We start from the raw sequence: 22,847 nt of genomic DNA on the forward strand, positions 1-22,847 counted from the left end.
AAAAGATGCATGATGTGAATTCAGTCTTACTAAATTTATTGAGACTTGTTTCGTGGCCTAAGCTGTGATCTCTTCTGGGGAATGTTTAACATGGACTTGAAAAGAATGTGTATGCAGTGGTTTTTTGATGGAATGTTCAGTGTGTATCTGTTAAGTACATCTGTTCTAATGTGTTGTTCAAGCCACTGGTTCCTTACTGATTTCTGTCTGAATGATCTACACTGTTGCAAGTGGAATGTTACAGTTACCTGTTATTACTGTATTATTGTCAACTTCTCCCTTTGTTTGTTAATTATTGCTTTATGTATTTAGGTGCTCCTATGTTGGGGGCATAGATATTTACAGTTGTTATATCCTCCTGTTAGACTGATCCCTTTATCATTATGTAGCGCCCTCCTTTGTCCCTTGCTACAGTCTTTGTTTTAAAATCTACTTTATCTGATACTAAGTATTGCTATCCCAGCTTTTTTCCTGCCTTTCACATGTATTTTTTCCAGCCCTTCATATTCAGTCTCTATGTATCTTTAGGTCTGCAGTTAGTCTCTTAAAGAAGCATATAGATGGGGCTTGTTTTTTATCCATTCAGTCACCCTTTGTCTTTCTCAATTGGTACATTTAGATGATTTACATTTAAAGTAATTATTGAGAGTTATGTATTTATTGCCATCTTGTAAATTGTTTTTTGGTTGTTTTTGTGGTTCTTTTCTGTTCCTTCTGCTCTCTCCCCTTATGGTAGTGTTATGTTTGCATTCCTTTCTCTTTTTTGTGTAGCTATTACAAGTTTCTGATTTGTGGTTGCCATTAGGCTTATATTATTATATCTTAGGTATATAGCAGAGGTTGATGGTTAAACTTAAGTTCAAGCTGAAATTCAAAAACATTCTAAAAGTACTACATTTTTACTCCCCCTCCCCATTTTATGTATATGATGTCATATTTTACTTTTTATTTTGCATATTTCTTGACTGGCTTTTGTAGAAATAAACGATTTTACTACTTTTGCTCCAGACTGGGTTTATAAGTGATTAATCTACTACATGTATTATATGTTTACTTTTACCTATGAAATTTTTTCCTTTCATAACTTTCTTATAATTATGGCCTTTTTTTCCCACTCTAATAATTTCCTTTTACATTTCTTTCTTTTTTTAAAAAAACATTTTATTTATTTATTTAACAAAGAGAGAGAGATCACAAGTAGGCAGAGAGGGGGGGGGCAGGCTCCCTGCCAAGCAGAGAGACCATTGTGGGGCTTGATCCCAGGATGCTGAGTCCATGACCTGAGCCCAAGACAGAGGCCTAACCCTCTGAGCCACCCAGGCGCCCCTACATTTCTTATAGGGCTGGTTTAGTGGTGATTAAATCCTTGAACTTTTGTCTGGGAAACTTTTTGTCTGTCTTTTTTTTTTTTTTTTTTTTTTTTAAGATTTTTATTTATTTATCAGAGAGAGAGGCGGGGAGAGAGCGAGCACAGGCAGACAGAATGGCAGGCAGAGGCAGAGGGAGAAGCAGGCTACCCGCCGAGCAAGGAGCCCAATGTGGAACTCGATCCCAGGACGCTGGGATCATGACCTGAGCCAAAGGCAGCTGCTTAACCAACTGAGCCACCCAGGCGTCCCTTGTCTCTCTTTTTTTTCTTTTTTTTAAAGTAGTCAGACAGGCAGGGGGGGGGGAAGCAGGCTCCCCACTGAGCAGACAGCCCAATGTGGTGCTCGATCCCAGGACCCCAAGATCATGACCTGAGCCAAAGGCAGAGGCTTAACCCACGGAGCCACTCAGGCGCCCCTTGTCTCTCTTTTATTCTGAATGATAACTGCCTTGTAGAGTATTCTTGGTTTGCAGGTCTTCCTTTCAGTACTTTGAATATATTCTGCCACCCTCTTCTGGCCTACAAAGTTTCTCATATAAAATCAACTAATAACTTCCAACTAATAGCTATGGTATAAAATCAACTAATAACTATAGGGTTCCCTCATGGTAACTTTTTTTCTCTTGCTATTTTTAAAATTCTTGCTTTAGAGGCACCCAGGTAGCTTAGTCAGCTAAGCATCCAACTCTTGATTTTGGCTCAGGTCGTGATCTCAGGGTTGTGAAATTGAGCCCCACATTGAGGTCCCTAACTCAGCTTGAGTTTCACTCCCTCTCCCTGACCCCTCCCCCTGCTTGTGCATGCTCTTGTTCTCTCTCAAAAATAAAATAAATCTTTAAAATTCTCTATCATTATTGGAGCGCCTGGGTGGCCCAGTGGATTAAGCCTCTGCCTTCGGCTCAGGTCATGATCTCAGGGTCCTGGGATCGAGCCCCACATCGGGCTCTCTGCTCAGCAGGGAGCCTGCTTTCTCCTCTCTCTCTCTCTGCCTGCCTCCCCACCTACTTGTGATCTCTCTCTGTCAAATAAATAAATAAAATCTTTTAAAAAAATTCTCTATCATTATTTTCTGCCATTTTAATTATTACATATCTTGGTATGGACCTCTTTGTGTTAATCTTTTTAGGGGGTCTCTGTGCTTCCTGGATTTGGATACCTGTTTGCTTCTCCAGATCAGAGAAGTTTTCAGTTAGTATTTCTTCATACAAATTTTTTGCCCCCTTCTCTCTTTTCTTCTTCTGGGATGCCTATAGTGTGGATGTTATAACACTTGATGGTGTTGCTGAGTTCCCTTAACCTGTTCCCTTTTATTATTTTTCTTTTTTCTTTTTGCTGTGCAGCGTGATTGCTTTCATTACTCTGTCTTCCAAATTGCTGATCCATTCTGCATCCTCCAATCTACTGTTGATTGCCTCTAGTGTGTTTTTTTCAATTTTAGTTACTGAATTCTTTACCTTTGACTGGTTCGTTTTTATATTGTTATTGAAGTTCTCATTAAATTCATCCATTTTTTTCTCAAGTCCATTGAGTATCTTTATGTCCATTACTTTGAATTCTTTATCCAAATGTATTGCTTATCTCCATTTCATTAGATCTCTTGCTGTGATTTTGTCCTGTTCTTTCATTTAGGCCATTTTCCTCTATCTCCTCATTCTGTCTAGCTCTCTATTTGTTTCTCTGTATTAGGGGGTCAGCTATGATTCCTGGTCTTGAAAGTAATGGCCTTGTGTCTAGGTCCTATAGTGCCCTGTAGTGCAGTGCCCCCAAGCACTAGAACCAGGTGCTCCAAGAGGGTCTCTGTGTGGGCAACATGCACTCTACTGTTGCGGCTGAGTTGCATTTGCCTTAATTGGCTACAGTGACCTGCTTTGCCTGCTGTTGTCATACTGGGCAAGGTTTAGTCCCTACATAGCCAACTGAGAGGCTCAGCTTTTGTAACTGTGGACACACTGATATTTAGAGTTATCTCTCTCTCTCCAGGGCTGCAGTCACTTTTGGAGTGGTATGGGTCCCTGCTGAGGCTGCTTACAGGGTGTGGTGGGGCAGGAGTGGTTTTGAAGGACCACCTGCTGAGGCAGGCAGGTCCCCAGGTGAAAATTGGGACAGGGCACTAGGAGGATAGGTAAAGAGTATTAGTGCTAGTTCCCACAAGTGTCTGGCTCTCTAGGCTGGGAGAGGAGAAGAGAAATGGTGCCCACCAGCACTTTTGTTCTGGAAGTCTCCTGAAGAGAAGACTCCCTGGCCCTCCAGCACATGGTGAGACTAGTAAATGAATATCTTTTATATACCCAAGCACTTTTCAAACTGCTGTTTCTGTGCTGTCTCTCAGGCTGTTATTTATTCTAGCTCTTTAAGAGCAGGTGGTTTTTGATTGCCCTCTAGCTCTCCCAGAATTAAGCCCTGTTAATTTTAAAAGTACCTGGACTTAAGCCCTGCTGATTTTAAAAGCTCCTAAAGTTAATCCCCACTGGTTTTCAAAGCCAGATGTTACTGGGAACTCATCACCCCACTGCCTAGGGTACCTTGCTCGGGGTCTGATCCTCTCTGCTTCCCTGGGCTTGTGGTGTCCCTCCTCTCTATGGTTAGTCTCACGGGGAGTTTGGTTCCCAGGTGTGACTCAGCTCCTCCTACCCTTTTTAGTGTAGCTTCCTCTCAATAGTTAACTGCGGAAGGTCTGTTCTGCTGGTTTTCAGGTGATTTTCAGAGCTGTACAGAGGTAGCTATTACCTTAATGTGCTTGTGAGACAAGATGAGGTCAGGATCCTCCTACTGCACCATCTTCTGACACCCCTGCTTCATGTATTTTAAAGTATTATTTGGTACCTGCTTCTTTAGGGTCATTGTATACTCCTTGTTGAAATGATCCTTTTATCATTCTGAAATTACCGTTTTCATCCCTGGCAATATTTTTTACTATGTAATCTACTTTTATATTAGCATAGACCTTACAGTTTTCTCTTGGTTAGCGTTAGCATAATGTGTCTTTTTCCATTCTTTTACTTTTAACCTATTTGTATCTTTATATTTAAAGTGGGGTTTTTGTGGGCACCTGGGTGGCTCAGTGGGTTAAGCCGCTGCCTTCGGCTCGGGTCATGATCTCGGGGTCCTGGGATCGAGTCCCACATCGGGCTCTCTGCTCAGCAGGGGCCTGCTTCCCTTCCTCTCTCTCTGTGATCTCTTCCCTTCCTCTCTCCTACTGTGATCTCTCTCTGTCAAATAAATAAATAAAATCTTTAAAAAAAATAAATAAATAAAGTGGGGTTTTTGTAAGCAACATATAGTCGGTTCTACTTCTTTAACCAGTCTTACAGATCTTACAGTCTCTGCCATTTAATTGGCATGTTGAGAACAGGATTCAGCCATCTGCAGCTCATAGGCCAAATCCAGCCAACACCTGCCGTTGTAAATAAAGTTTTATTTGAACACAGCCAGGCCCATTCATGAATCTGCACATCATCTGTGACTACTATCATTGCAGTGCCAGAATCTGCCAGCTACTGGTTTAGACTGTTTACATTTAATGCAATTATTAATATGGTTGGACTTAAAACAACTGTGTTGCTACATGTTTTTTATTTGTCCCATCTGTTCTTTTTTTCATTTTTCTTTTTTGTGCCTTCTTTTGGATTAATTGGGTATTTTTCACAATTCTGTGTAATCTGTTGTTGGTTTGTTAGCTCTCTCTTTTCACTATAGGGATTGCTCTTAGAACATTCAGAAAATAATCAGAGTGAATGACCCTGGAATTCTTGACTCTCTTACTCAGACTTTATCCACCAGAATGTTACCTTTCTAACTTCTGTGAAATTAAGATGTCTATGCCATAGCCTTTTTTCCTTTTATTCTTTACAGAAAAGAAAGATAGGGTAGATAACAACTTTTTTTGTCTGTTGAGTAGCCAAAATAAATGTCTTATATGTGATTTAGATTGAGACCAGTACTGCATTTTTTAGGAATACCCACCTGTAAGACATGTTATATTGATTAATTATTTTGTGTCACTTTTTGAAATAGTGATTACTGAGATGCTCTAATATAAAGGTCCATGTCTTTGCAGGCAACGATTAATATCGTTTTTGACCGAGTTGGGAAAACTGATCCTGTCACAAGAGGCATCGAGATCACTGTGAATTATCTGGGGATCCAGTTCGATGTAAGAGTTGTACCAAGATCCTGGTTTGAGACATTTCAATTTTATCTGCTATAAATTACAATTGTTAGGGTTCTAATTCCTTTCTTCTTCTGCCTTTGTTCTTCCCACTCTTCCCTATTTTTTGACATACTCGTATGGCAAATTTGTGAAGGACATAAAACCATAAGTGATGGCTGGTACTTATTATTATCTTAGATGCTGATTATTTCTGTAGTCCTCCTGTGCTTTTCTGTAGCCAACTACCCCTCCCCAGGTTCTCCCCACCAAATATTGGATACTTCTCTCTGTGATACATGACATCGTCAAATCCAAAACTCACCTTTGATTCCTCTAGTAGAAAATTAACTACCAATTAGTGTTTCATGTTAGAAGTGAAATTATGTCTGCTATTAAAAAAAAACTACCAATTAATTAATGTGGACTTTGAGCTAAAGATGGCAACTGAAACCTGTGCAGTTTTAATCCTCTTTCTACCTGTTTTATAATACCACTATCGTTAAACACACTCTTGTCCCAATTTAAGTTTAATGTCTTTATTTATAGAATATATTTTCTAAATCTATGTGTGTATATATGTATAAATGGCCAGTGATTCCAGCTGATTAGCACTTTGATGTGATAGTAAGACCAGAATCCTCTTAGTTCCTCTGAGGGCCATGTAGCTATGCTATGAATCTAGTGACACACCACACGCTCCCCCCAGCCATTCGCCTCAGCTAGATATGCTCCGAGTAGTTAGATAAAATGAGAGTAAACTAGAGCAAACTGAGCTCCAGTCCTTGATGAACAACTCAAGAGTACCCATTTTTTGATGCTAGATCAATAGTGTAAACTTTTTCATGTGAGGGAGCATGGTATCTCTCCTCCAAGTAGTTTATAAATTACACCATAAAATAGGCTTCACTATTGCCACATATGGTTCTCTTTTCCTCTTTTACAATTTTTACTAGGCTCAATTATTAGAAGTGTTCTTCCTCATCAGCACTTTCTGAGGCTAGTTGCTGTGGTGTCTATTTCATCTGTAATCCATCTGTATATGCCACACTTCAGAATTCTGAATAACATCTTTTAGATATTAGTAATAGCAGTTCCCCCACAGATAATTTTCAGATTTCAGACCCAAATCAAGCACAGGGTCCCAAAGCTGCCTTCCTACTTTGAAGCAAACCAAGAGGAGAAAAAGGTCATATCATGTGATTCAAGTGAAGGGCAACTATTTCCTAGACCAATAGCTGAGATTATTTACATATTCTTCTATTATAAAAAGAAAATTTTCTTTAAGTTTTGGGTGATCGGGGGACTACATTCACAGATGTTAAAAAATTGTGCAGTTTTAATGCTTTTTACTTAACACATCGAAGTGTTTTAGTGCAGTTTTAGTGCTTTTTACTTAACACATCGAAGCTGTGTCATTAGTTCCATCTGTGTTTCTTTGACTGGTGTTATTTTCATCACCACTGCACTTGCTTGCTGCTGTCCTAAGTTTTGATTAAGTCTGCTTATGAAGATATCCACTGCATTCTTCCTTTTTTTAAATCAGGCAGGGCCTAATGAAGTTCCCTCTCAGTCACATAAGAGATCAGAATGCATCAGAAGAATAGCCTTCACATGTCTCTCAACAGAGATTTCACTCGTACTTTTCCTTTCTTCTATGGTGGCAGGTGAAGTTCTGGTCTCAGCACATTTCCTTCATTCTGGTTGGAATAATCATCGTCACATCTATCAGAGGTTTACTGATCACTCTTACCAAGGTAAGTTGTAGCACTGAGTTTAAGGTATTATTTGCGACATTTCATGTGGCATCATGAGAAAATTTTACCTGATTAAGATTTCTGCCTTCGGAGAACTTAAACAGTCACAAATATTTAAAAGACGTACAATAAAATTTTTTTTAAGTGAAACTGCTCAATAAACCAATGGTGATGGACTTATATCATATGGCAGTCAGAAGAGTACATGTACCAAAGGTCATAGAATGAGTTCACGGCCTGTTTTGTTCACTGATGTGGCACCAGAATCTAGGAGTAGAAATCGGCACATGGTAGGAGCTCCAGAGATACTTGGAATGGATGAACAAGATAGTTGTTTGATGTTAGAGTAACTTTAAGAGCCACTTATAAGGAGGACATGTAAGTAGGAGAAACAGAATGTTTGACTATTTTCTGATCAACATAGAAAGGCTTTGTGGAGGCAGAAGGTAAATTTTCTCTTGGAGAAGAGGTATAAGGAAGCCCAAGATCCAAGAGTTGTTTGAAAGGAGTGAAGAGGTTAGAGAAGAGAAGGGCTCTCCAGGTATCTAGCACAATTTTGGAAAGAGCTCAGGAGGCTAGTAATTACAAGGGCTTGGGGTGGCCTAGATATCCGTTTGAATATTCTATAGTGATCTGACAGTCATATGTATCACATAGTTTCTGAAAATTTTGATAGCAGTTGGAATCCTTCCGTGTGGTAATGTAATTCTTAAAACCACCAACCCTCCCTCTGGGGACATCGTAGCTGGATCCTTCGCTCTCAATCTGTCTCTCTTCTTAACAGCATTAATCATATCAGTTTTCTGTACTGGATTGCTATGGGGAAGAGGCACTTCTCATTAACTGTTGCTACTTAACGTTCTTGACCCAAGAATCTAGCAGCACTGCCTAAGTTCTTCTCCCTTTCTTGACAGTTCTTTTATGCCATCTCTAGCAGTAAGTCCTCCAACGTCATTGTCCTGCTATTAGCACAGATAATGGTAAGTTTGATGACCCAGTTTTATCCTCACAACTGTAAAGTCCCGGAAGTGTTGATACTTCTCAGTATTTCAACAATTCCCTTTGGTCCTTCACTGCACTCAGAGTGACTTCCGGATTGACTTACAGGGGATGTACTTTGTCTCCTCCGTGCTACTGATTCGAATGAGCATGCCTCTGGAATACCGCACCATAATCACCGAAGTCCTCGGAGAGCTGCAATTCAACTTCTATCACCGTTGGTTTGATGTGATCTTCCTGGTCAGTGCTCTCTCCAGCATACTGTTCCTCTATTTGGCTCACAAACAGGCACCAGAAAAGCATATGGCACCTTGAACTCATGCCTATTACAGACTGCTACAGGCCAGTGGTGTCAGAATTTGGATATAAGAGAAAAAATGGATGGGACCAGGGCCTAACTTTTCTTAAACAATCAAACTGCTGAGGTAGCATATTTTACCTTCAGCTTACGTCTTCCTCCTCTGTGGATACTGTGATCATGAGTAGCATTGGCTAGAACATGAGAGCCTGAAGTAAACTTAAGCTAGCACTCAGCTGAGAGCATCAGCTGGTGCAACACAGGGAGAAATGGGGTGGGAAAGAGCCAAGAAACTAGATGGAGGGAATACACTGGAACTCTGGGATAAGGGGAAGTCTCAGGTGGCTGGGCCAAACACCCAGAATAACTGTTCAAGGCTCACAGGGAGGAGGCTCCCAGAATTTCTGTTCAAGACTCACGTGGCTTTCCCTTGATATTGACTATCATTAAAATCAGATTGTAACCCTTTGGCCTTAGCTTCATTTTCTCAAGGATAGCTTGGTGTAGTGGGCTTGTACAAGCTAACATGGTTGGCATCCCCGTGCCAGACCCTGTCCCCTTAAAATAACCAACGGGTTCTCTGTTCTTATCTGGAGCCGGGACAATGTGCTACTGAAATAGATTCTACCGAGAGCGTTCAGGTATATTATCTTTATTGATCTCCTTTTAAGTTAGTATTATTTGAGAGTGAATTACCGTACATTCAATTTGGTAACAATGTCTCATTTTTTTACCTTTCCATCTCTCCCTCACGCTGTGGGGTAAAACAATGAATAACTCTTAAATGGAATAAGTAATTTTCCTATCCTAGCCCCTACTTTCTCCACCTGTGAAAGGAAAATGCTGGAAAGTTTATAGAACATTGAGAAATGCAATTTAAAGAAATCCTTAGTTTTATTACCAGGAAGTCTCTTAAGATCTTACTCCGAATTTTATTATGTTTTGGGTTTCTGGAGACAAAATGAAGGTTAAAGCATAAAAGCAAGTTTACCAAAAACAAAAGCATTATTAAGACTTTATCAGCTAACATGGAAGATTCCAATATACTCTAAAGGCATTCTTTTTTTTTTTTTTTTTAAAGATTTTATTTATTTATTTGACAGAGAGAGATCACAAGTAGACAGAGGCAGGCAGAGAGAGAGAGGGAAGCAGGCTCCCTGCTGAGCAGAGAGCCCGATGCAGGACTCGATCCCAGGACCCCGAGATCGTGACCTGAGCCGAAGGCAGCGGCTTAACCCACTGAGCTACCCAGGTGCCCTCTAAAGTCATTCTTAATGGCATATCTATTTTAGCAACCACAGCATTCTTACAAAAGCATAGTCTTAATAGGCTTATCTGCTCAGAACTTTGTAGCAGCTCTCACATATACAGATTTATGAATCATCATTAGTGCTCAGGGAGCCTATAAAATTAAGAGATAATTGTCATACAGAGAAATGTAGTGAAGCTGAAAGCTTGAAAGAGATCACGTGAAAAGAATCTGGTCCCCGCCTTAAGTTGACCATAAATAAGCCATCTATTGCAGTAGTCACCCCCAAGACAAATGACAACAGAAGACAGTCCCACATGATGAACCGGTTCCCAGAGGAGTTTCTCTCTAACAGAAACAGTAAATGGGTGGCAGCTCATTCTTCGGGAAAGGATTCCTACTAAATACCCAGAAACAGCTGTCGGCCAAAGCCTTTATTTGCTCTCATCACATCTCCGTATCTTCAGAATTGGAAGAAGAATGTGAGGCTGTACTGTACGCCTGTGCAAAAGAAAGCAAAAGATCTGTAAGTGCGAGAGCGTGAATGGCAACAGTTGCATGACTTAAGGCAGGGAGTAGAGTCACTCACTAGAAGCCAGGTAACCTGAATTTTACACTTGGCTTTGTTTCCAGCTTGCTGTTTGACACTAACATTTCTTAATATCTGTATATCTTTTCTATAAAGCTAGCACAGGCCTATTATTGACTTGCTATGGAAATATAAAATTTTTTAAAGACACATAGAATGCTTTCTTTGTTGAGCAATCAAGAATGCAAGGTCAGTGGCTATGGTGTGTGCTGTGGTCTGAATGTATCTCCCCAAAATTCATATATTGAAATACTAATCCTAAGGTCAGATGATGATATTAAGCAGTAAGACCTTTGGGAGGTGATTAGGTCATGAGGGTGGCGCCCTTGTGATTGGGATTAATGCCTTGTAAAGAACCCGCCCCCTATCCCCTATGTGAGGACATAGCAGGAAATTGGTTGCCTATACCTGGAAGAGGGCCTTCCCCAGACATCAAATTTGTCCTTCAGAAAAATAAATGTGTGTTGTTTGTAAGCCACCAGTCTATGGTATTTTATTATAGCACCCTAAACTAAGTGTGTATTCATTAATAAATAGTATTTAATTTATGACCAATCCATAAGATTAATGTAAATGGAATAGAATTTAATGGAAAGAAGAATGATATAAAATTTTTAGAGTCTTGGCTTTGCCATACATTTCTATGAACATGGACAAAAATAGACTTACCAAGGATTTTAATACAAATACAGAGTAATGCTTATTCCTCCCTACTAATAAAACACAAATACCTACCAATTATCTTAAAAACCATGCATTTTACGCTTACCATTATTAACTAGGTACTGTTTGAAGCACGTTAATCTTAGTTAATAGGAAACAAACAGGGCTGCCGGAGGGGAGGTAGGTAGGGGGGTGGAGTAACTGGGTGACAGGCATTAGGGAAGGCACTTAATGCGATGAACACTGGGTGTTCTACACAACTGATGAATCACCAAACTCTGCCTCTGAAACTAATTGATTTTAAATTTTAAAAATTAAAAATTAGTAATTTTTAAAATAGTCTTAGTTAATATAATCCTAATAATAATCCTACAAGTCATCCTTGGTTTACAGGTGGGGAAAGTGAAGCAAGATCAAATAAATCCATTTGCAAGGCTGTTAAGTGGCAGAACCAGAATTTATACATAGTCTGATTCGGGTTCTTCTGGTGGTTCCATTATAATTTTGATAAGCTTTTATTTATTGATATTTATCTGAAGAGTTACTGTCAACTCCATGCTATGAAAAAGTAGCTTGTCCTCCTACCACTTCCTCTCCACCAAAACAATTTTATTTACTTGTTGGCTTTGTAATTTTCTAGTATTCTAGGAAATCTGTGGTAAACCTAGATCTGAAGTGTACTTATTAAGGACTTTATCATTCCCTGATAGTTTACATCACTGAAGGAATTCTACCATCACTCACTCGTTCTTTTGCCATGTGTGAATCATGCTCTGGTTCTGCCGGTGTTTCTTCTTTGGAATCAGTGGGGGCATCCAGTGGATCAGCCATGGAGGAGACAATAGGGATTTTCTTAGCCTGGAAATATTCATAGGCCTTCTTTCCACAGACTAAGAATGTGACATTCTTCCCACTGCTCTGGATTCTTTCTACCACTTTCTCATAGGGTTCATCCACCACGTTCACTCCATTCACTTCGATGATGATATCCTCATCCTCCAGCCCTGCCAGCTCAGCGGGGCCGCCCTTCTGTACCTGTGAAAAGAGGTTCTCAATTACTACTTCCAAACGTGGATAAAAGAATGTTAGATTAGCTTCCCTTCAGAGGAGAGAGGAGCTTGAAAATGTATTCTTAACCATGTTATTTCTCCCTGAGATATAGAAGAAAGGTGCTCTGATGCTTTTCTGCTTCTGAAAGCTCCAACTTCCATACTCAAATGAGTACCATTGGGAAGAGGGCTCCAAAATGACAGCACAAGGAGACTCTGAACTCACCTCCTCCTACAGACACCAAATCTATACCTACATAAATAGCAATTCCTCCTGAAGAACTGAGGGCTGATGGAGCAGCTTCAGCACCAAAAAAAAATAGATAGGCTAGATCACAGAGAGGACAGCAGGAGAGATGGAGACAATAATGATGAAACCCTCACCCTTGACACTACAGACTGCAGTAGGGAGGGAGAGCATGAAGGAATCTGCACACAGATTCCCCAGACCTGGGGCACAGGGGAAAAAAATAGTTTAAAGAGCAACTAGGCTATGAAGGGAACCATTTTACTAACCCTGGAGCATCCTCCAAATGGTAGGGAAACTGCTGTAGCTCTCCAGGGTCACAGGTACTAGCAAATACCACTATTTACATTCCCTCTGCACCTTGACAGTGTAAGACAGGCCCAGGGTCCAGGTGCTCTAGACATTCTGCCACCACAGCAAACCCTGGACCCTAGCTCACACCAGCTCAAGGTGGGCCCGTTATAGCACACACCAGGACACCCTCAGCGGTCTCACCAAATCAGTCATGGCATAGGCACCCCAAGATCACCCCAGCCCATGCCTGCTTCAGCCATGCCACCAGAGCTGGCTCCACCCAAAGCCACTAGGTACACACAGTCTACACTGGGGACATTTTTACACAAGATTACTTCTTTAAGACAGGGAGAGGTAAAGGTTTGTCTAATTCATAGAAGCAAGCCAAAAGGGAGACAAAATGAGACAGAGGAATATGCTCCAAATGAAAAAATAAGACAAAACCTAAGAACAGAACAAAACGGAGATAAGCAACAAACCTGAGAAAGAGTTCAGAGTAATGGTCATAAAGATGCTCACCAGACTTAAGAGTAAATGAATTCAGAGAGAACTTAAAGAAATAGAAAATATATTCTTTATCTCTGATTGGTTTTTATAGTAACTGAAATTTTAAAACCACTACAGGGAATCAGCAGATGATACAGAACAGATCAGTGATCTGGAAAAACAGTTAAGCACCCAAGCTGAACAACAAAAAGAAAAAAAAAATTAATTGAGATTAGATTAAGGAATCTCTGGGACAACATCAAGCATAGTAACATTCATGTCATAAGGACCCTAGAAGGAGAAGAGGGAAAGGGACAGAAAGCTTATTTGAAGAAATAACTAAAAACTTCTCTAACCTGGGGAAGGAGACAGACAACCAGGAAAATCCCAAGCAAGATGAACCCTAATTTAAATGTCAAAGATATTAAAAGATAGAGAATCCAAAAAATAGCAAGAGAAATGCAACTAGCTACATGCAAGGGAAATCTCATAAAGGCTGTCAACTGCTTTTTCAGTAGAAACTTTGGGATTATATATATAATCCCACTCCCCCTCTAGCCTGCAAAGGGCTGAAAGGAAAAAAACCTACATGCAAGAATGTTCTACCCAGCAAGATTATTTTCAGAATCGAAGGCAAGAGTTTCCCCAGACCAAAGTTAAAGAAGTCAAAACCCCTAAATCAGCCTTACAAGAAATGTAGGGCCTCTCCAAGCTGAAAAGAAAGGCCATAACTAGAAGAAAATTATGAAAGGAAAAAATTTCACCAATAAAAACAAAAATATAGTAAGGTAGTAGAAACCTAGTATGAAGGTTGAAACACACAAAAGTAGTAAAACCAATTATATCTTTAAAAAAATAAGATTTGCAAAATAAAAAGATGTAAAATAAGACATGCACTAAATGTGGAGGGAAAGGAATAAAAATGTATGGCTTTTAGAATGTATTTGAATTCAGGAAACCTGGATATCTCAGTTGGTTAAGCATCTGATTCTTGATTTTGGCTTGGGTTACGATCTTGGCTGTGAGATCAATCCCCCTGCATCAGGTTCCACACAGGGCATGGATTCTGCTTAGGATTTTGTCTCTCCCTCTGCCCCTCTTTCCCCTGTGCTTGTTCGTGTGCTCTCACTTGCTCACTCTCAAAAAAAAAAAAAAAAAAAAAAAAGTTTGAAATTAACTAACCATCAACTTAATACACAAGACTGCTTTATAGGCTGCCTATAAGAGACACACTTCAGGCCTTAAAGACACGGACTAAAAGTGACAGACTAGAAAACACACCATGTGAATCGAAGCCAAAAATAAAGCCAAGGTAGCAATGCTTGCATTAGATAAAATAGACTTTAAAACAAAGACAGTAACTAGAGACAAAGATACTATCTAATGATAAACGGAACAGTCCAACATAACAATCGTAAATATCTATGCACCCAACACGGGAGTACCAGAATACATAAAGCAATTATTAATAGACATAAAGCAAGAAACTGACAGTAATACCATAATCATAGGTGACTTTAACCCTTCACCTACATCAATGAATATGTCATCCAGACAGAAATTAAAAAGGAAATGGTGACTCTGAACCACACATTAGCCCAGATAGACTTCACAAGTATATACAGAACATTCTATCCAAAATAGCTAAATACAAAATAAAAATAAATAGCTAAATACACGTTGTTTTCAAGTACACATTGAACATTCCCTAGGATCTCATGTTAGGCCACAAAGTAAGTCTTAATAAATTTAAGACTGAAATCATATCCTGCATCTTTTCCAACCACAACAGTATGAAACTAGGTATCACAAGAAAAAATCTAAAAAGAACACAAATAACGTACTACTAAACAATGGGTCAACCAAGAAATCAAGGAGAAAATAAAAGAATACATAGAGATGGGGCATCTGGGTGGCTCAATGAGTTAAGCCTCTGCCTTCGGCTCAGGTCATGGTCTCAGGGTCCTGGGATCAAGCTCCGCATCGGGCTTTCTGCTCAGTGGGGAGCCTGCTCCCCCTCTCCTGCCTGCCTCTCTGCCTACTTGTGATCTCTCTCAGTCAAGTTAATAAAATCTTTTTTAAAAATTAAAAAAATATACATGGAGACAAAACACAATTCAGTCTTTGGGATTCAGTAAAAGCAGTTCTAAGAAGCTTATGGAAATGCTGCCCTACCTCAAGAAACAAGAACATTTCACTTTAACCTTATGTCCAAAAGAGCTAGAAAAAGAATAAAGTCCAAAGTTAGTCAAAGAAAGAAAAAGATCTGAGTGGAAATAGAGACTATACATATATATATATATATATATATATATATATATATATATATATATGGTCAATGAAATCAAGAGCTGGTTCTCTGAAATATAAACAAAACTGTATACCTTTAGGCAGATTCATCAAGAAAAAAAAGAACTCAAAAGGAGAAACGAAAGAAGTCACAACCAACACCATAGAAATAAAAAGGATTATAAGAAACTATTACGAAAATTTAGAAGCCAATAAATTGGACAACATTCCCTCTTGGCACTTTTACCCAGCATAACACTGTAAGACCTAGCTGTAAGAATCAGACAATAAAGGCATCCAAATCCAAAATTATTATTAATTGCAGATAACATACTATACATAGAAACCCTACAGACTCCACCAAAAAATTAAAATAAATGAATACAGTAAAGATACAAGATATAAAATGAATACACAGAAATCAGTTGTGTTACTATACACTAATAAAGTAGCAAAAAAAGAAATTTAGGAAACAATTCTATTTACAATTTCACCAAAAAGAGTAAAATACCTAGGAATAAACTTAACCAAGAAGGTATAAGGCCTGTACTCTGAAAACTTAAAAGAAATTGATGAAAGAAACTGAAGATGACAAAAACAAATGGAAAGACATTTCATGTTCATAGATAGGAAGAATATTGTTAAAATGTTCAAACTACCCAAAGCAATCTATAGATTCAGTGCAGTTCCTTATCAGAATACCAACAGCATTTTTCACAGAACTAGAACAAATAATGCTAATTCGTAGGGGAACCACAAAAGAAAGCAAAACAGCCAAAGCAATCTTGAGACGGGTGAAGAAAATTTGGTATATCACAATCCCAGATTTCAAGATACACTACAAAGCTACAGTAATCAAAACAGTAGTACTGGCACAAAAAATAGACATGTCGATCAATAGAACAGAATAGGAAACCCAGAAATGATCCCACACTTATATGGTGAATGAATCAACAAAGGAGGGAAGAATATATAATGGAGAAGAGAGAGTCCCTTCAATAAAAGTTCATATGAAAACTGGACAGCTACCTAAGAGAATGACCACTTTCTCACACACAAAAATGGTGGAATATGGAATGAATAAATCATGAAGTAAAAGGTACAGCTATAATGTTGTATGGTGACAGATGGTAGCTATGCTGTGGTTGAACTTAGCATAACATATAGAGGAAGGAAGAAAATCCCATTTACAATTGCATCAAAGAGAATAAAACACCTAGGAATAAACTCAGTGAAGGCTAAGAAGGAGATCTGAAAGGCCTACACTCGGAAAACTGAGACTAATATTAAAGAAAGAAACTGAAGATGACACACATAAATGGAAAGATATTCCATGATCACAGATTAGGAGAATTAATAGTGTCAAAATGTCCAGACAACCTAAGACAACCTACAGCTTCCATGCAATGCCTATCAAAATTCCAATAGTGGTTTTCACAGAACTAGGAAAGATCCTAAAATTTGTATGGAACCACAAAGATCCTGCATAGGCAAAGCACTCTTAAGAAGAAAAAAAAAAAAAGCTAGGGTCTCATAATTCCAGATTTCAAGGTGTGCCACAAATCTACAGTTATCAAAACTGTGTAGTACTGGCATGAAAGTAGACACATAGATCAATGGGACAGAGTAGAGAGCCCAGAAATAAACCCATGCTTATATGATCAATTAATCTACAACAAAGGAGACAAGAATATACGGTGCAGAAAAGACTGACTTCAATAAATGGTGCTGGGAAAATAGGAAAGGTACATGCAAAAGAATGAAACAGGACCACTTTCTCATACCACATGCAAAAACTCAAAATGGATTAAGACCTATAAATATGGAACCTGAAAACTAAAACTAAAACTCCTACAACAACAAATAAACCAATTAAGAAATGGACAGAAGACCTGAATATGCATTTTCCCAAAGAAGACACACACATGGCCAAGAGACACAGGAAACAGGAAAAATGCTCAACATTATTAATTAGGAAATGCAAATCAAAACCACAATGAGGTATCACCTCACACCTGTCAGAAAGGCTAGTACCAAAAAGATGAGAAATGACAAGTATTGGTGAGGATGTGGAGAAAAGAGAATGAACCCCAGTGTTGCTGCGGGTGGGGATTGTAAATCAGTGCAGCCCCCATGGAAAACAGTATGGAGATTCCTCGAAAAATTAAAATTAGAAATACCATAAGACCCTTTGATCCCACTTTGGTATCTTCCCAAAGAAAACAAAAACACCAATTTGAAAAGATCTGTGCACTCCTATGTTTATAGTAGCATTATTTCTACTAGCCAAGGTATGGAAACCACCTAAGTGCCCACTAATGGATGAATGGATAAAGAAGATGTGGCGTGTGCATGTGTCCCAATAGAATATTACTCAACCATTAAAAAAAAAAAAAAAAAAAAAAAAACAACGAAATCCTGCCATTCACAACTATACAGATGGGCTTAGATAATATTATGCTAAATATTATGCTAATATTATGCTAAATAATATTATGCTTAGAAATAAGTCAAACTGAAAAAGACATGTGCCTTATGATTGCACATATATGCAGAATCCAAGAAACAAAACAAACAGAAATAGACTCAAATCCAGAGAAAAAAACTGACGGATTGCCAAAGCAGAGATAGATGGGGGATATGGGCAAAATAGGCAAAGGGGATTAAGAAGTAGAAACTTCCAGTTATAAAATAAATAAGTCACAGGAATTAAAAGTACAGCTTAAGGAATATAGTCAACAATATTTAATAACTGTATGACACAGTGGTAACTACACTTAACCAATGATGAGCCTTTGTAATATATATAATTATTAAAACACTATGTTGTACACCTGATATAACATTGTATGTCAACTATACTTCAATTTTTTAAAAAAATCATTAAAAGCATCAGAAAAAAAAATGTGTAGCATTACAGTGATTGAATGTCATACTATAGATCTGAGTTGAAGGCACTAATTCCTCTTCATAGGTTCCCTTTCTGCATTCCCAACTTAGGAGCCATAAGGATGGTCTTCTCATGGTCAGTCCCTACAGGCTAGGGACATTATGCCAAATGTGTAAGTTACCAAGTATCACTCCCACTCAGAGCTGACAGTGACTGTCAACTACAGTCACGCCGAATCACTCTATTTGATTTGAAAGCATCTAAAGACAAGTAGGTGTTTAAAAAAAAGAAAAGAGGGGGCGCCTGGGTGGCTCGGTGGGTTAGGCCGCTGCCTTCAGCTCAGGTCGTGATCTCGGGGTCCTGGGATCGAGTCCCGCATCGGGCTCTCTGTTCAGCGGGGAGCCTGCTTCCCTCTCTCTCTCTGCCTGCCTTTGCGTCTACTTGTGATTTTTCTCTGTCAAATAAATAAATAAAATCTTTAAAAAAAAAAAAAGAAAGAATAGGGGTGAGCTTAGGCTGTACTAGTCACTGTCTTAAAGGGTAGAGGACCATGACAGCATTTGTTTAAACCCTCAGTGTATGCCTTCCATGTAAGCTTTTTACTACGCCATCAGTGGCTGTGCTCATTGGGCTGCTAGAACCAGAGGACCATACCTCTTTGATGAAGGAGCCTGGCTGACCCTGAATGGCATTTAAGTGAAAGCCACAGCCATTTTCCCCTTTAACCAGCCAGCAAAGTTTAGGCTTATGATCTCTTGCTTCCTCTGTAGTATCTGGACTTGACACTTCTGGAGGAGTGGGAGCCGGCATCGGAGCTGGAGCCTCCTTGATGGAACCATTGGGCAGTTCTTGACTTTGATAGTAGAGAAATGGAGAAAAATGAGCCTTTTGAAAATAAAGGGGGAAAAAAACATTAATTGTAAGTATGAGTAGTTATACTTTACGAAAAGTGCTAGCTTCATTCACAAGGTGTCACCCATGTTCCATAAGCCTGGCGGATACATCTGATTGTGGTTGGGAAAATTTCTATACTACCCCAACCGCAAAACATGTAAAGAAAGATGGAGCTTAGCTATGGAGTAAACAAATGCACAAATACACAAAAACCAAAAGTGTACAGAATGCCGCGCAAAGATCCCAAAATAAGTAACAAAAATGCTAGTTTCTTGTGACTTGCCCTGTAACTCCTGCATAATAGGTTCATCGGGCCCTTTCCTCCTCAATAAGATGGTCTTCAGAGCTCCTTGAACACATCAGAGAAAGTGCAACAGAGCAATATTTTTATCACCATCTGAAGTACACAGAGTAATTTGTTGTACTCATTTTACTATTTTTTGTTGTAATCATTAGCTGACACTCCTGTTAGGCCCAACTCCTCACCATCTTTAAATACTTCTAATCCATCTCCTCTCTCAGACCATCCATGTGAAGAAGGGAGTGAAAGTCTTGAATACAAAAGAGACCTAGAACAGGAAACACATGACTGATTTTTTTTAAAGAATTAAAAGCTTAGTAGACTGTGGGTTTTAACTGAGAGAACTAATAGGGTAGATTGGGTATGATAAGATCCTGGATCAGCAGTTAAATCACTGCTTACAAGTATCCAGGACATTTGTTAGGCAAGGAGTAGAAAATCAAGCAATTGCAAGTGAGTACAATGTGTGCTCTGCCCCAGATTGTACTGTTCAGCCACCTGGTTAAAATTAGAATAGGGTCCTCTGGTTATCATTTCTCTCACTAACCACAAGACCACATCTTCCTTTCTAAACAAGAGTAGCACCAGTTAAGAACTCCTAAGTTATCCAGGTCAACTAAATTTCAGAGCTTTCAGTGATATGCTTGCAAATGTCCCACATTTCTTTCTGTCTTTACAATGTGGAAAGTTACCAGTGACTCATTACATACAAAAATACCTGACATCACTACCCAACAGGCAAATCAGCTGTATGGGATAGTAGCAGCTGACCTTGAAGTACCATAACATTAAACACTTCATGAGGTTTTATGCACTTTCATATATTTGGGTGCCTAGTATGTGCCAAGAACTGGTTTGTTTGATTCACCTATAGATCTCAAAGATTCCCCCCACCACCAGCCACCCACCCCTGTACAGAACCTACTTTTAGTATATGTGCTGCCGAAGCAAGCACTGTACAGAACCTACTTTAGAGGGCTTTTGTGGGGCGGGGGAGGGGGGTGGACAGGCATCTTTTCAGATCAAAGTTCTCTCTTATATTAAACCAGAACATTACAGAGAAATCATTGTCATAAAATCAGGAGGGACTGGAAAAGAACTGATGCCAGAATCCCCTTTACAGCAGCCAGAGCAGTGACCTCCTGACTTCTGCCTAAACTTTTCCACAAGCTGGAAGGTCACCACTTGGCAAAAATGGCTACCCTGTTCCTGGCAGCTTCATGTGTCAAGCCAAAAGCTAGCTCCCTATACATTCTCTATTTAGTTAAGCTATGCCCTGTAGAAAACCCCAAAAGTAGGGCTTCTTGCATGTAATAACCTTCTGAATTCTTTTAAATATATTTTTTTAATTTTATATACACACACTATATTTACCACCATTTTTAAATTCATTCATCTGTCAGTGGACACTTGGTTTGATTCCATCTTTTGGCTGTTGTGACTTAATCTGTGGTCTAACATATGGTCTGTCCTGGAGAATGGCCCATGTACCCTCGAGAAGAATGTGTTCTGTTGCTGGACAGAGTGCTCTGTATTTCTGTTAGATCTAGTTAATAGTTAGTTTCTTTTGTTCAAGCCCTTGAGTTCCTTATCTTCTGACTGGTTGCTCTATCCATGATAGAGAATGGGATATTGAAGTCTCCCAACCATTATAGTAGAATTGTCTATTTCTACTTTCAACTTTGTCAGTGTTTGCTTCATTTTTTTCCAGCTCTATTAATGTGTAATTAACAAATTGTGTATGGTGTAATTTGATACATGTACACATTGTAAAGTGATCACCACAATCAAGGTAATTAACATATCTATTACCTTACATAGTTACCATTTAGCCTTTTAAATTCTTTTTTTTTTTTTTTTTTTTTATTTGTTAGAGAGAGAGAGAGAACGCCAGTGCACCAAGCAGGGGGAACGCCAGGCAGAGGGAGAAGCAGGGTCCCTGCTGAGCAAGGAGCTCGATGCAGGACTTGATCCCAGAGTCCTGGGATCATGACCTGAGCCAAAGGCAGACAACCAACTAAGCCACCCAGGCATCCCTAGCCTTTCAAATTCTTGAAAATGTTCTCCTTTCTTCCCCAAAGTCTACGCTTAGTCAAACTAAATATTCATATGGTGATCTCCAAAAACTCTGCCCTGATTTCCTTTCTGGACACTGGCCTTCTTATAGTTATGTTCTCAGAGCTGGACACAGTGTTGTCTTAACAAACATAACATATCTATGTGCCAGGCATTGTTCTAAATGTTCTAAATACTACCTCATATAACCCTTCACAGTAGCAATCCCGATCTTACAACTAAGCAGGCAAACACAGGGAGGGTAACTTGCCCAAGATCACATTATGGGTCATTTAAAGTATGGTCTGAACAACTCCGGACAGAAAGACTATCATCTCCAAAAGCCAAGTGTCAGTTAAGGTAACTTTAAATTGCCTTTTGGGGGGTGGGGGTGGCTACTTAGAGTATAATCAGGTTTCTGGTCTTTTTTGTAGTTCTCAAATCAGGTCTCACCATTTGGTATTCATACAATTTAGTTTTAAGTTAGTTTAGTACCTGAAATTTATTCCTGTTTAAACCTAAACTCATTAGTTTTTACCCTTCTTTCTATCCTGACTGGATATTTTGAATACAATCTCTAGTAAATTAATTACCCATCAATACATTAAGCCGTCCATATGACTTAAGTATGTTGAGTATTTTCCATGTTGTCATCCAAATTTGGTAATAAACTTGCTGAAGATAAGAAGCCTACCACTGGAGTCATCTATTCAGACTGACACTGTTCCAATATCAAGGATTCTTCAGGTAAGGTTGTACAACTAGCTAAAACCCATTTTAAAAACCCATTAACTAAAAACCCATTAACTGTTCTATCGTCCAGTCCAGCTCACTCTTTAATCTTCTTTACGCAAGTATCTTGAAATAGTTCATCAAAATGTGCTGAGAGGGTATATGGTATAATGAATTAAGAACCTGCGTTCAGGGTGCCTGGATGGCTCAGTGGGTTAAGCCTTTGCCTTCGGCTTGGGTCATGATCTCAGGGTCCTGGGATCAAGCCCCACATCAGGCTCTCTGCCCTACAGGGAACCTGCTTCCTCCTCTCTCTCTCTCTCTCTCTCTCTGCCTGCCTGTCTGCCTACTTGTGATCTCTGCCTGTCAAATAAAAAAATAAAATCTTTAAAAAAAAAAAAAAAAAGAACCTGCGTTCAAATTCAGGTTGGGTTCAAATTTAAAAAGTGGGTGACATTTTCTTTAAATGAAGTTTAAAGAGACTAAGAAATTGCTAATCTATAAAAAGGGACTAATACCACACCCTACCACATTCCTCC

The 22,847-nt window shown here is 39.1% G+C and overlaps 2 protein-coding genes across 6 annotated transcripts in view; one reads left to right on the top strand and one right to left on the bottom strand.

The window, feature by feature from the left end:
• GPR89A (G protein-coupled receptor 89A) overlaps positions 1-9,038 on the top strand; it is a 59,766-nt gene extending 50,728 nt beyond the window's left edge. For 2 of the 4 annotated variants that reach the window (XM_082685137.1, XM_082685138.1), the window contains exons 11-14: positions 5,427-5,522; positions 7,184-7,273; positions 8,188-8,253; positions 8,381-9,038. In XM_082685137.1, the coding sequence (XP_082541263.1) occupies positions 5,427-5,522; positions 7,184-7,273; positions 8,188-8,253; positions 8,381-8,587 (459 nt within the window). In that variant the 3' untranslated portion in view covers positions 8,588-9,038. The remainder of the gene's footprint in view (positions 1-5,426; positions 5,523-7,183; positions 7,274-8,187; positions 8,254-8,380) is intronic. The other 2 variants (XM_082685139.1, XM_082685140.1) reach the window with 1 other exon arrangement.
• A 168-nt stretch (positions 9,039-9,206) lies between these two features.
• Positions 9,207-22,847, bottom strand: part of PDZK1 (PDZ domain containing 1) — a 37,681-nt gene continuing 24,040 nt past the window's right edge. For both annotated transcript variants that reach the window (XM_082685135.1, XM_082685136.1), the window contains exons 7-9: positions 18,981-19,211; positions 11,816-12,106; positions 9,207-10,320 (exon numbers count right to left, since the gene is read on the bottom strand). In XM_082685135.1, coding sequence (XP_082541261.1) covers positions 10,267-10,320; positions 11,816-12,106; positions 18,981-19,211 — 576 coding nt within the window. In that variant the 3' untranslated portion in view covers positions 9,207-10,266. The remainder of the gene's footprint in view (positions 10,321-11,815; positions 12,107-18,980; positions 19,212-22,847) is intronic.

Source organism: Mustela nivalis (assembly GCF_964662115.1).
Source record: "Mustela nivalis genome assembly, chromosome: 10".
Taxonomy (NCBI): domain Eukaryota; kingdom Metazoa; phylum Chordata; class Mammalia; order Carnivora; family Mustelidae; genus Mustela; species Mustela nivalis.